Source organism: Trachurus trachurus (genome assembly GCF_905171665.1).
Source record: "Trachurus trachurus genome assembly, chromosome: 1".
Classification (NCBI taxonomy): domain Eukaryota; kingdom Metazoa; phylum Chordata; class Actinopteri; order Carangiformes; family Carangidae; genus Trachurus; species Trachurus trachurus.
Genome location: NC_139891.1, coordinates 37,774,987 through 37,789,266, shown reverse-complemented (window position 1 = coordinate 37,789,266; position 14,280 = coordinate 37,774,987). Strand labels below are relative to the sequence as shown.

Sequence of the window (14,280 nt, the reverse complement as noted above, 5' to 3'; positions counted from 1 at the left end):
GCACTGACGAATAAACCTAAACATTGATACACTGACGAATAAACCTAAACATTGATACAGAACTCTGTAACACACTCATCACACAAGCAGCTTCATGCTCTCCCTGTGTGATCATCTGGGAAGCAGACCGTCTGAGGTTGAAGTTTATATCAATGAAATGAACAGGTGACACTGTGACAGGTCTCTGTACGTCTTGACCACTTGACCACAGCTCCGCTGCGACGTGCATCTTTTATTTTTTATTTTTAGGAGCGGTATATTGCGACTTTATGCGGGAGGACACGCAGTGCTACAGCTGATCCAATGTATTTATCTGAGCTTGGTCACCGTGAGAGGCACCGGGTCGCTTTGAGCTGCGTTTTGAAGTTATACCTGATGCTGTGCAGCACCTGACGCTCTTCTTTTTCTAACCAGAATAGTTCCACAGCCGACGTACTAGTGCTACATTCAGCCGAGGCAGCTGATCTCCGCTCTCCCTGCAACACTAGCTGCTTTTCCATTACAAATTTTCGCAAAATAAAAGCGATATTTCTGAAACTTCGAAAAAGTGCAACTTCCATTTGCGGGTGTTTCCATTGAAAGGTATTTTGCGAATAAGCCGTAATGCGTCTTGCGTTTCTATGGTGACGGCACAGCGATCTCAGCTGCGGACAGCTGTTGCTGTTATTGTTTTTAACTTTGACGAAAACAGCGCTTGATTACTGAAAGGCAAAGCCCGTGTGGCGCCGGCAGCGGCCACAAATAAGGTCGCACTCACACGGGCCAGTTACCGTGCTGAAGCCCGAATGCCCCCCCTTCCCCTCCTCTGTCCCCCGCCCCGCTGGCCCGCACTCACCTCGAACCCAAGCTGCTCAAGCACGGTTTCCTCCGTTGATATAGAGGGATTATTTGTTTACCAACACGGCGGATGTGCGCTTTAACCTGACTGCAGAAAGGACGGAGCCTTTTAACACCAGCGGTGATGAGGCGCTGACAACAATAGGTGGTTGTGTCCACACACCCGTACTGGTTTATGTGACTTAAGGTGACATGTCGGTGCAGGAGGGAGTGGGAGCGTGGATGCGAGCCAATCTCCTTCAACCATGCACGGAAGAGGGGAATGATAAAGGTTTTTCTAATTTAATGAGAAACAATGCCCAGTTCAGCAATGCATGGCAATAAACATGTGGTTCATTTGTCCCCTCAAGTTACATAAACCAACACAGCGTGGACACACACAAGCTCGGTGACGCCGGTGACGTGTAGAAAAGCGAAAAAAGTGTTTCCATTACACTTTTGCGATACACGTTTGTATCGATACGTCTCAAAAACCACCTCATGAGAGCGTAAAAACTTTTTTGCGATATTTGAGAGTTTTTTCGAAATGTAGGTGTTTCCATTACCAGTTTTTAATTTCGATATTTAGGTTTTGCGCATTTCAAGGGGTAATGGAAACGCACCTACAGTCTCTCTGATCACTCGCTCTGAGCGTCACATATCGCCGCGGAGGGGATTGCATTGGGCGTCAGTGCACAACGCGAAAGGGCCCTGACCAAGCGTCAGTTTATGACGCGTCGGGAGTGTTGCTCCCTGACACATCAGTCGAGCATAATCGCAGCCTGTGTGTAGATCGTGTTTTATCATATCGCAGTATAGTTGCAAACTATAGGCTACTGCAAAACATTAATCATTTAGCCCTATGTGCAAGTGACATGTAACTCATCTTTTGTTTGAATGTTTTCAGTTTTTCTTTTTTCTTTTTCTCATGTCGCGCCCCCCCTCAAACTCTCTGGCGCCCCCCAAGGGAGGCGCGCCTCACACTTTGAAAATCCCTGCTGTACATAATCAGAGACTTTATTCATAACCCTCTCAGGTGAACGCACATTTCCATTAGTACCTCTGTGATAATACAGAAATGAAATGTTACAATATAGGGGTTGAACGGATCAAAAACCTCACAGATCACGGTTTCGCGTCACTTTATGCTTATTGCTAACACGGTAGCTAGTTGGATTGATAATTGTCATTTAGCTGTTGATTGAATCATAAAGTGGCTGTTCTGAAAGCTGAGATAAAATGCTTGGCTGAAATTACGTAAATTTAAATGTAAATAATGACATATATATCAGGTCATTGATCCAAACTGTTTCACACTGTCTCTCCCAGACAACATGTAAATCTGACTGTGGGATTAGTTTATTTTTGTAATTTGTAAAGAATAAAGAGTGCTGAATTTATAATGTGGCACACCTTATGTATTAGGGTTAATGTATGTAGAACCTGATAGGTTACACCCCGCCTTTCCGAAGCCCCGCCTTTCCGACAATAGACTTCCATTCATCGTAATAGCGGGGTTTTCTATTTTTTCTGAAGACCCCGCTATTCCGAAAAGGCTATTGGGGAAACCCCCAGCGCGCAGTGCGCATTGATCCTTTTTTCCTTTTTGGGGTCAAACGGATCATGTGCATAATTAACTGCAAAACAAGCAAATACTTCATATTAATGACTTATAATGTTCATTATGCTTCTGGCCTGTCTAGCCTCTACCTGGTCTTTTTACTAAACTTAACCAACTCCTTTCTTCATTGCCTAAGCCCAACCAAAGCATCTCCCTCAGTCAGCTGTCAGCACGAGGCGGCTGCAGCAGCCTCGCGCCCCTGTGAGCTCAAGCCGGGTTCAGCCGCGCTCGAGCGGCGCAGGGGGGGGGAGAAAAAAAGTGTAGCCTACTTCTTTTACTCCAACAACGGAGTCGGGGAGAAAGCAAGTGGGACAGATCTGCCCAGTCTCTGAGCAGCGCACGTTTCACAGACAAGCCACAACACAGAGTGTAAACAACGTCACGCGGTTCAGCACCTTAGACATTGGACAGCTGCGGGGGGGACTGTGTCGTAACAGCGGTGTTTCGAAGTGGGGGTATTTCGGAACAGCGGGGTGTCGAAGTGGAGGTGTGTCGGAATGGAGAGCTGTCCCCAACCTGATAGTGATGGTTGGCTTTATTCTTCCATATCAGTTAACTTGAATTGATTGTCACATTTTGTATTTTTATGAGAGATATTTTGTATCTATATTCTGATATATCTTTCTATATCTTTTTTTTTTATCAACTTGAATATAAAATTGTCTGTAAGTAAAATGTAACATGTGTTTTTATGTTCTGCCCTCTCTAAATGTATGAGAACAGTATCGCTACAAAATTTGGGTTTGACATCAAAAGATGAAGATGAGACAAGAGATCAGTGTTTCAGATCTTATTTCCAGGTATTTACATTGAGTTGTGTTCAGCATCTGAAGAGACAGCCTCGTTTGTTAAGGTGAGCCAAGGTACAGCAACAAACAGGCTTGAATTAGATTAAAGTTAAAAACCCAAGACATCACCAAACTTTTACATTCTTGTTTTGTGATGTTTTTCCAGACTTTCACCACAGCCTTCTATAGTTGTTGTTTAATAATCTAGTCCACATTCCAATGTGGTCTAGATGGGAAATCTAAAAGTGGAGTGGAGCACACACATCCAAAACACACTACAGGTGCAGGACCAACAAAGTAAACTCAGAGAAAAAAAGAAGTGGAGTCCGCACTCTGTATCAAGCTCCTCTATTGTCTATTGTGGAAAGATCAACGTTTCGATCCCTGTGGATCTTCGTCAGGAATGGGAAATAGATGGGAAATCTCCCTTTTTTAGGAAACAGAATAATAAAGGTTTAAAGACAATGAGCCTGCATCTGAAAAAACTTATCCCAGAATAAAACTTGTCTGAGACAACCATTGATATGAGTAAGTGCCATTAATATACCTCAAGTACATCATTGAGATTGAGCCATAAACTGATTAAATATACTGTAATTGAAATAAAACCTAGATTGCTTGTCAAGCAATATGAATGATTAATAAAACAATTATCATTATTCTTTAAAAAATGTATTTATTTATTTTTTCAAATTCTAATCAATCTAATTTCGAAGATGAAAACAGACTACATCATATTTTTGTGGCTATATTTCACATTGAGCAAAGTTAAAGTAACATTGCGGAGTTTTTCGGCCTTAAAATAATGTTTCCAGACTCACTGCAATGGTAGAAAAATGGTTAATAGGATGAATGGTCCTGCCGCCGCAGCCTGAGCCGGGTCGCGTCGGCTGAAACTGCACTATGTAGCTTCCCTGCACGGGTACGAAACACCGCCCCCCCTCCTCCCCCCTCCCCTCTGCGTCGGAGAGAGACGTAGTGGGTAAAAGCGAAACTTACGGTTCCCCTCCGGTCGTCGTAGTCGCAGCCGCCGCCGCCCCCCCACCCCCCACACCCCCTCCCCCGACCACCCGCCACACAGTCTCCTTGCAAACATGTGGGAAATACTGTCGTTTATCAATGGGAATAAATGCTGGATGCGCTGGCTGATAAGCTTCGTTTTTGTTAAGTTTCGTTTTTCCCACCAGATGGTGGAAGCACTGAGCTGAAACTCCGCAATGTTGCTTTAACATGTCCACACATAGGCACTAAGGGCAGACAAAAGACTTACTTTTTTGAAATCATAAATGACAAACAGTTATTCAGAAAAAAACAAGCAAAACAACCGTGTATAATTCCTAAGTGTGATCTACAGCGGCTGTAACGTCCATTAATATTATAGCCTAGGTGTTAAAGGTTTTTTTTTTAAATTATTATTATAATTATTGTTATTGTATCCAATCATTAGTAGCAGATAAAAACTACTAAAGGTCAATTCGGCCTAGTTATCCTTTTAATTTATGCACAGAGAAGTACAGAAAAATCAGTTTATTTGACGGCACGGCTCACTGAATGACTCCATTTCCTGGTTATTGGTGTTAGAATTATTTTTCTTTCTTTTGTTTGTTGTTGTGTGATGGGAGGAGTTAGATAAGAAGGAGGAAGCAGCAGCAGCAGCAGAGGAGTGGATGCTGAGCAGGAACAGGTATGGTGAATCTAAAACTTCTAAAGTCGTTTCAAACTGTGTTTTTATGATGTAAGATTACTACTACTATTACTACGTCCATGGTGCATCCTCTACCCGTGATCTACTCTGTGCTCCTGCCTCCACAGCGGGGATTTACGGTGGGTGCTGCACCTGGACCTAAACCTCATGTTAAAACCTGCCTCCTCTATAGTCACTTTAATGTAGTTTTACCTCAGAAAATATTTAAACACGAGTTATGTGGCAGGAGGGTTCACTGACGTTCAAATGAAGTAATATTGACGAAACTGGAAACAGACAGGAGAGTATAGGCTGTAGGCTGCAAACGGAAACAAGAACGCGGAAGAGAAAACGAAACTGAAACTAAATCTTAGAGATCCACATCACAGCATCACTGGACTGCACTGCTATACTAGAGATGTTTCTGTTAGTCAGCCTGAGCCAGCTGAGTGGACAAAATGATAGCATTTCTGTAGCAGCTACAATTATTATATTATATTATTGTTTATTATCATTTATGATATAGGCTAAGATTTCTGGAGACACTTAGTGTCTTGACACAGCTGTTAACCAGGAGGTGATGTTCTGGGTGAGGACACTTCCCACAGCACCATTGTACTGTAGAACAGTGGTTCTCAACTGGTGGGTCGGGACCCAAAAGTGGGTCGCGGACTCGTTCTGGATGCGTCGCGGACAGCTGGTCAAAAAATTAAATAATATTTAATGCACATCTGATGTTGGACATGTCTTTTATTTTGAAAAATAACTTATATTGAAAAGCACGCGTCTCGTGTGCTTTTCAATATAAGTTATTTACACACATGCAGTTGTAATGCTCCTCCTCAGTTTCTTGTTATTTGCTCCATTTGCTCTGAATGCAAAGATATCAGTTTCTTATTAATGAGGCCTGAATGCAGTGAAAATACCTTGTTTTGTTTGGTGGGTCTTTATTTTGTGCAATTTGATATTTATTCACTTTGGTGAATATGCTCTGAATGCAGAGATGCATTAGAAGTCAAATATGTGTCAAATATGTGGTGTATATGTTGCTGGTCTCCGTTTTGTGCAGTTTGATATTTTTTATTCACTTCCGTACATGCAGTTGTCATGGTCCTCCTCAGTTTCATTCACGTGCTCTGAAATGCACTTTGCTCAATAAAGAGCAAAATGAGTTTTTAAAGGCTTAAAAAAAAAAAAAATCTTTGTTTGAATTCTATAAAAGTGGGTCGTGACTTAATGACCATGAGAAAATGTGGAGCCCAGAGTGAGACTAGTTGAGAACCCATGCTGTAGAAGGTCTTCAGGATCTTGGAAATATTGTAGTAAATAACCAAAATATAAGAAAAGTTGGTCACACCCAAGTGCAATATCCAATCACTGGACTTTTCTTTAATATAAAAGTAAAGTGTCACATCAATGTTGTGCATCATTAACACAGTAAACCTACAGATCATATTTTCCAGACATAATAAAGGAAAATGTTTGTTTGGTTTAAAGCAACGCAGTATCTGCCAAAATAATTGCAATATGATTTTTTAACCAAACAAAATGTGCAGCTCAGGACAAAACTACGAAGGCTCAGGAGGAAGGACAAACATTATTATAGTTTTTATTTCATCCTCATATAATCGTATCATTTTTTACTCTGAGTGTTACTAATGAACCTCCAGACGAACCAGAAGATGAGCGATCACGGGGATGAGGAGGCGGTCGCTGCCTTCGGGAAGTTGCCTGCAGATGAACCAGGATCATCAACTTCACAGTAAGATCACACTGTTTATGTCATTTAAAATGAGCTGAGGTTCAAGTTAAAACACAGAGAAAAATACAACAAACTGTAGAGGATGAACAGTGACCATGTTTCCTTGGTAGTTTGGATTCTAGTTTTATTACCTTGTTCATGTAATTACTGGAAGTCGTAGGTGTAAAATCATTTGTATCACACTGAGGTTGTCGTTGGATTTTATTGTAAACCTGTTTGTTTTAGTTAAACATACAACCAGTAATAATAGAAGAACTAAATACGTGTTGTAATTGGGTGTCTTTTGACATTAACACACACACACTTACGCACGCACGCACACACACACACACACACACAGATTTCATCTTAACTGTCTTTAAATCTTGTTTCAGACAAGTTGGCCAAAAAAGGACAGTAAGCCCAGAGACTTCTTTTTGGAGTAAGTGAAAAAACACGACAGTTTGTGTTATTTATTCTTCATAGTTTTTTGTTGTTTTCTACATTTTGTCATTTGTTTATTTCTTTGTGATCTTTGAATGCTAATCAACTAGGCTACTTCTCTTGATATTTGATGCTGTTGCCTGTGGGCCTTAAACTGCCCCTTGGTGATAAATATAGTTGAAGTGAAAACATGAAACATTTTGAAGTGTATTCAGTGCTCAGACCTTTTAGAGACTCTAACAGGAGAACAGGTTCCTCCACCAGTCAGCTCCACAGCGTTGGCCGATCTGAATCAGGTCAATAACTCACAGAGCTGCTGTTGTGTTGACCTGACACTCAGAAACGTGGGCATCTGCTCAACCCAGTGACGACGCCACAATAAAGGTTTTTTCTCTGATTGTAACATTTATTTCCTGTTATTTTTCATGTCAGAGCTTCCACTTACGGAACAATCACAGCACAACATGTTGCTGACAGAAGAGGAGCCAAGATCTTTGAAGTTGCGTCATTCTGAAACAGACGTATGGACACTTAAATATTTTTATTCACTTCATAGAAAATAATTGTTACATTTCTTTAGAGGAAAAATAAATGTGTCCTTCTCTGTATTCCAGGAACCATCAGATACTGCAGGAATAAGTTCATATTATGAACCACTACTACCAGTTTTTACATCTGGATGTAAGTAAAGAACATGTATTTGTGTCTGTGTGAACCTGACAAGACAGAGTATTGAACAGATTCCTGTTATTTTTCATTTCAGCGCAGGGTAGGGTGCCGTCGTCACCTGGCTACATGTCGGGATATCCTTTATTTCCGTATGAACCTTCAACGTTTTTATTGTCTTCACAGTTCATAACCAGAAGTTTTGTTTTGAAACTAATTTTGTGTCATTCTGAACTCAAGAACCCATCGACTTCTACAAGAGGAAAACCCACAGCTGGAGGGTTCAGGCTGGTTGGGGCAGGTTTATCAATCCTTCACACTAGTGTCCAATAGGGCTGCCAAACTTCTCCCCAATTCAGGTTCGAATTTCTAACCCATCTTATGTTAAATATTCAAATTTTTAATGTGTTTTTTTTTTTATGTGGGGGGGGGGGGGGGGGGGGGGGGGTGACGGTGGTGACAACGACACAGCAGAACAAATCCTGCATAGGAGCTGTCCATGGTTACTTAACCAAAAGTCTCTTGAAGTGTTAAACAAAGAGAACTATGGACTGTGGAAGTTTGAATAGCAAAAATACCGAAGTTATCTTGACGTGAACCATATGTTGCGGTATGAAAAAAAAAGAGGATCGTTGATTCGGTGGAAACCCGGCTAAACAGGCAGGGGCGGCGTCCCCCCACTCGCGGGGCTGCGGGGTTAGGGCACAGAGTAGTGGTGCAACATATCACAGCTGATCCGTGATCAGCACACAAGTGGTCCGTGGATCTATCAATTAAAAAAAAGAAAGGTGTGCGTGTAGTGTGGGGACACATACTCGCACCGTGGCGGCCGAATGAACGGGCAATTTAAAAAAAATTTGCTTGTATATTTGAAGATGCAGCTCTCCTTGTGCACAACAACTGCATTTTGTTTTATCAACATGTGTACTACTCCGAACGTTGCGGCGCACTACGTTAATTTGCCTCGTTACAGAAGGCAAACGTTCGAACGTCAGTTTCCACCTTCGAATGTTCTCATTTTGACTAACATTCGAATTGTATTCGAATAGCGAAGTTCGTTCTGACAGCCCTAGTGCCCGATCTCTTCCCTTATGAATCCTCTTCAGATGAGTACCTGTTAGAGCTGCTGCATCAGTGTGGACCAGTGTTGTTTTCGTTAACGATGACGATGACGAAATATTTTCGTTGACGCCCCTTTTTTTCATGACGATAACGAGACGGTGACGAGATATGGCTCTCTGATGACGAAAACATGACAGACGTGTGTGAGTTTTCGTTGACGAGACGAGAACGGACGTAAATGTTAGTGGTAGGGCTGTGATCGCCTCTAAATTCCATATTATGGGTTGTCATTACTCTAAGCTTCACATGATTTAGCAACGGCTCCGTCAAAAGTAGAACAACGCTGCTGAGACGAGCCGCGGTGCGCCCGGTGCTTGTGATCAGAGTGGTAGAGTGCAGCAGGCAGTGATCAGCTGCTCCGGTGACTTCGGTGCAGCCGCTCCGCGGCGCTGACGTGTGGATGGTCAGACGTTCAACATGCATGACATTTCTGCTTATTGTGCGTATAACCTGTCAATTAAAAATCAACAAGTATCTGCAACGCTACTGCATCTCATCCTTGTGTGGTCACGTCCACCACCTGACATGCAGCGCATTCTGCTCAACACACCTGCCGTCACTCGACCAGAAGATATATGGACGTATTTTAAATATAATCCAGCAGAAAAAAAACTGAATGCACCAGGCTACTGTTAGCACTTTATCTGTGTGTAGGCTAATGCATAATCCTCAGACCATAAGCCATTGGGTGGAAACATTATGTGTAAAACTGACTAAAACTAGACTAAAACTATCACATATAGAAATGACTAAAATTGACTAAAACTAATAAGTATTTTCGTCAAAAAGACTAAGACTAAGACTAAATCTAAAATGCCTGCCAAAAACAACACTGGTGTGGACCTGACAGTCAGAAATGTTAGATAGAGCTCATGCTGTGATTTGTAGCTGCTGCTGCTCTTTATGTTTCTGATCAGACTCCACCCACTGTAAAATCACTATGAAGTGGTTCTCTCTGATTGGCTGTAGGTTCTAGCAGGTATCAGTCTGTCTGCATCAAGACACATCATTACATCATCTTTATTATCTAGAAATGTCCTTTGTCTTTGTTTCATAATCGTAACAGTAACTTTTATTTCCTGTTATTTTTCATGTCAGAGCGGCTCCAGAGACGTCACTCAGAGGAGATTAAAGACCATCAGGCAGAACTGGAGGAGTTAGGATTGATAGAGCAACTGTTGCAGCATTCTGCACAAACAGACGTGTGGACACTTTTTTATTCACTTCACAGTAAATAATTGTTACATTTTGTTTAGAAGAAAACCTAATTTAGTCTCTTTCTGTATTCCAGAAACCATCAGATACTGCAGGAATAAGTTCACATTATGAATCACTACTAACTCCACCTGAAGGTAAGTAAAGAACATGTATTTGTCTCTGCGTGAACCTGACAAGACAGAGTATTGAACAGATCTCCTCTTATTGGCTGTTCATTACATCACCTTTATTGTTTACATCTGTTTCAGTGTCTTTATTTCATAATTGTAACAGTAACTTTGATTTCCTGTTATTTTTCATGACAGTGAGATGGAAATCATCTTCCGCCAAGTCAGGATCTTCTGAACTTCCTCTTGTATGAACCTTCAACGTTTTTATTCTCTTCACAGTTCATAACTAGAAGTTTTGTGTTGAAACTAATTTAGTGTCATTCTGAATTCAAGTTCCCATCGACTTCTACAAGAGGAGAACTTCCAGGTGAGTCCCTGACAGAGCTGCTGCAACAGTGTGGACCTGACAGTCAGAAATGTTAGTTAGAGCTCATGCTGTGATTTGTAGCTGCTGCTGCTCTTTATGTTTCTGATCAGACTCCACCCACTGTAAAATCACTATGAAGTGCTTCTCTCTGATTGGCTGTAGGTTCTAGCAGGTATCAGTCTGTCTGCATCAAGACTAATCATTACATCATCTTTATTATCTAGAAACGTCCTTTGCAAGGTTATAATAGTTTTGGATTTTTAATTATAGTTTAGTTTTATTTAGTTTTGACTTCTTCTTCTCTAATTCAGTTAGTTTTAATTAGTTTTTTAGAGCGGGTTTGCTAGTTTTAGTTAGTTTAAATTTTTTTCTAAACGCTTAGTTTTAGTATTAGTTTTAGTTGTTTCATACTTTGGGTTATTTGTTAGTTGAAGGAAGCATAAAGTGAACACAGCAAATGTTTTGGACATGTACAGAGCCAGACAGCTTTATGCTGATGTGCTTAGCTTTTCTATGTTAACCTTACAATGTCTTACAATGTCTTCTGTCCATATGAACTGGTTCAGGATGAGGCATTTGTATTCAAAAAAATTCAAAATAGGTGTAATAATATAAAATCGCACTCACTCACACTGCCCCTGTCTTTCCTGTTCGCTCCCGAGGAGTGTGTGTGTGGGGGGGGGGGGGCGGGGGGGTATTTTAGTGTTGGTTCTCTCTCTCACACACGCACGCACACACACACACACACACACACACACACACACACACACACACACACACACACACACACACAGTCTTTCTGCTCTCTGAGTGGGCAGCTTGTCTGTTCTTCTGAGCTCCCAGATGTTCACGGATCTGTATGGGCTGCTACATTTCAGTTCTCAATGGGCCTGTCAGGTCAACCTAATCGGTCGCGCGGGCTTGGACCGAGTCTGGCCGCGTCCGGTCCGGGCTGCAGCACGCGTGTCGGACTGCGTCTGGTTTAATTAATACGAGGATAAACATCGCACACGATTCCAACCATAGAGTTCTGCAAGCATAACTAACCGATCCCGAGTGTCTTTCTAAGGGACGTTTGGTGCCAGCTCACGTACAATTGAGTGAAATAGCCTGAATCGATTTCATATCAATCCGCAATTGACAAAGACGAAAACGAAGGGAATTTTATCTATAATTTCAGTTTCACGTTTTAGTTAGTTTTGTAAACACACAATACAGTTTCAGTTAGTTATCGTTTTTTCATTTGATTATAGTTTTTATTTATTTCAGTTAACGAAAATGTTTTTTCAATTCTAGTTTTCGTCATTTCGTTCGTTTTCATTAACGATAATAACCTTGGTCCTTTGTCTTTGTTTCATAAAGGTTTTTTCTCAGACTGTAACTTTTATTTCCTGTTATTTTTCATGTCAGAGCGGTTCCAGAGACTTCACTTAGACCGGATTAAATTCCACCAGACAGAACTGGAGCTGTTACGATTGCAGCAGCAACAGTTGCAGCGTTCTGCACAAACACACGTATGGACACTTAAATATTTTTATTTACTTCACAGTAAATAATTGTTACATTTTGTTTAGAAGAAAACATAATTTAGTCTCTTTCTGTATTCCAGAAACCATCAGATACTGCAGGAATAAGTTCACACAATAAACCAACACCAGCACCTCTTCCACTTGGATGTAAGTAAAGAACATGTATTTGTCTCTGTGTGAACCTGACAAGACAGAGTATTGAGCAGATCTCCTCTTATTGGCTGTTCATTACATCACCTTTATTGTTTACATCTTTGTCAGTGTGCTTTTAGCATTCACACTAATATTATTCCTCTCCGCCATTTTGTTTAAACTTATTGTTCTGGGTTCTTCCACTCTTTTTCTGCATTCAATTAGTCCTTCATACTTTTTGCTATTTCAACAATTCATATATCAAAACGTGCAGCTTTTTCAGGACAGTATTGCTATGACTTATCTCTGTCACACTATTTATACTTTTTAAAATACAGTGTTTCCCATACGTTAATTTATTCGTGGCGGCCAGCCACAAATAAATTACGTCCACCACAAATAGATTTTTCGGCTTTTGGCTTAAGCTGCGTTCACACCGGACCTTTTGTTTTTAGAACGAGCGACGAGTTTACATGTTAAGTCAATACAAACGAGCGATTGAGCGTTTAATCGCCCAGGCGAAAAAACGCTGGGGCTCGGAGCGACAGCGACGGAGCGACGGAGCGTCGGAGCGTTTTTTCGCTCGAGTCGCTCCTGTCGCTCGAGATGAGAAATCCCAACTCTCCGGCCGTCAGTCGCTCGTCGCTCAGCGCTGATTGGCTGCCGTAATCCCGGTGGTGCCGGTGTAAACACAGACACATGGCAGTGGGCATGACGTCATCGAAGCGAAAATGCGAGTCTGCTGGCTCTGTGCCAAATTGACGAGCGTCTGTACCTGAGCGACGGAGCGGTTTTTTCTGAGCGATACGAGCGACAGCGACAAAAACAAAAGGTCCGGTGTGAACACACCTTTAGCCAACGCAATATCAATTGCATGTTGATCACTACCTGCGCTATTTGTCAATTGCGTTTGCTAATTTAGCAGTGTCGTTCAGCTGCTTTCAGCATTCACACGCATTATTTTTCATGACAGTCAAATGGAGGTCATCTTCTGCCAAGTCAGAATCTTCTGGACTTCCTCTGGTATGGACCTTAAACATTTTTATTCCCTTCACAGTTCATAACTAGAAGTTTTGTTTTGAAACTAATTTTATGTCATTCTGAATTCAAGATCCCATCGACATCTACAAGTGGAGAACCCACAGCTGGAGGTTCCTCAGCCTCTTTAGGTGAGTCCCTGACAGAGCTGCTGCATCAGTGTGGACCTGACAGTCAGAAATGTTAGATAGAGCTCATGCTGTGATTTGTAGCTGCTGCTGCTCTTTATGTTTCTGATCAGACTCCACCCACTGTAAAATCACTATGAAGTGGTTCTCTCTGATTGGCTGTAGGTTCTAGCAGGTATCAGTCTATCTGCATCAGACTCATCATTACATCATCTTTATTATCTAGAAATGTCCTTTGTCTTTGTTTCATAAAGGTTTTTTCTTTGACTGTAACTTTTATTTCCTGTTATTTTTCATGTCAGAGCGGTTCCAAAGACTTCACTTAGACCGGATTAAATTCCACCAGAAAGTAAGAAATCACTTAAGATTACGATTGAGGCATCAACAGTTGCAGCTTTCTGCACAAACAGACGTATGGACACTTAAATATTTGTATTCACTTCACAGAAAATAATTGTTACATTTTGTTTAGAAGAAAACATAATTTAGTCTCTTTCTGTATTCCAGAATCCATCAGCTACGACTGTAACTTCTGCAGAAGACGCTGCTGGAGGTTAGCTTCAGTCCACAGAGAAATGCACACAGCCTGTATTCAGAAACTGAGCCTTAAAGCAGAAGTGAGTGATCCGGTCGTTTTCGCTAATGCTGCGTTCCAGGCAGGCTTTTGAAATCGTAAATTACAGCTTCAAGTCACAACTTACGACTTTGTAGCGTTCCAGGCAACCCACTCGTGTTTTTCCGACCTGTTTTACCGGTGAAAGTCACTATAACGGCCACTTGTAACTTCCCGACCGGTGAACTCGTACCAGATCGAACTGGTACCACTTCACGGTCGGAAAAATACGAGTTTCCTTGAACGCACCATAACAGTCCTCG

The 14,280-nt window shown here is 41.5% G+C and overlaps 1 protein-coding gene across 1 annotated transcript; it reads left to right on the top strand.

The window, feature by feature from the left end:
* Nucleotides 1–6,567: 6,567 nt before the first annotated feature.
* Nucleotides 6,568–13,576, top strand: LOC310992887 (uncharacterized protein; the record flags this gene model as incomplete). Its single annotated transcript, XM_083981116.1, has 8 exons — nucleotides 6,568–6,671; nucleotides 7,046–7,092; nucleotides 7,527–7,615; nucleotides 7,709–7,775; nucleotides 7,858–7,912; nucleotides 8,001–8,119; nucleotides 13,350–13,407; nucleotides 13,570–13,576. The coding sequence occupies 8 exons, from the start codon at nucleotides 6,568–6,570 to the stop codon at nucleotides 13,574–13,576; spliced, it is 546 nt and encodes a 181-aa protein (XP_083837242.1).
* Between the last annotated feature and the right edge of the window lie 704 nt (nucleotides 13,577–14,280).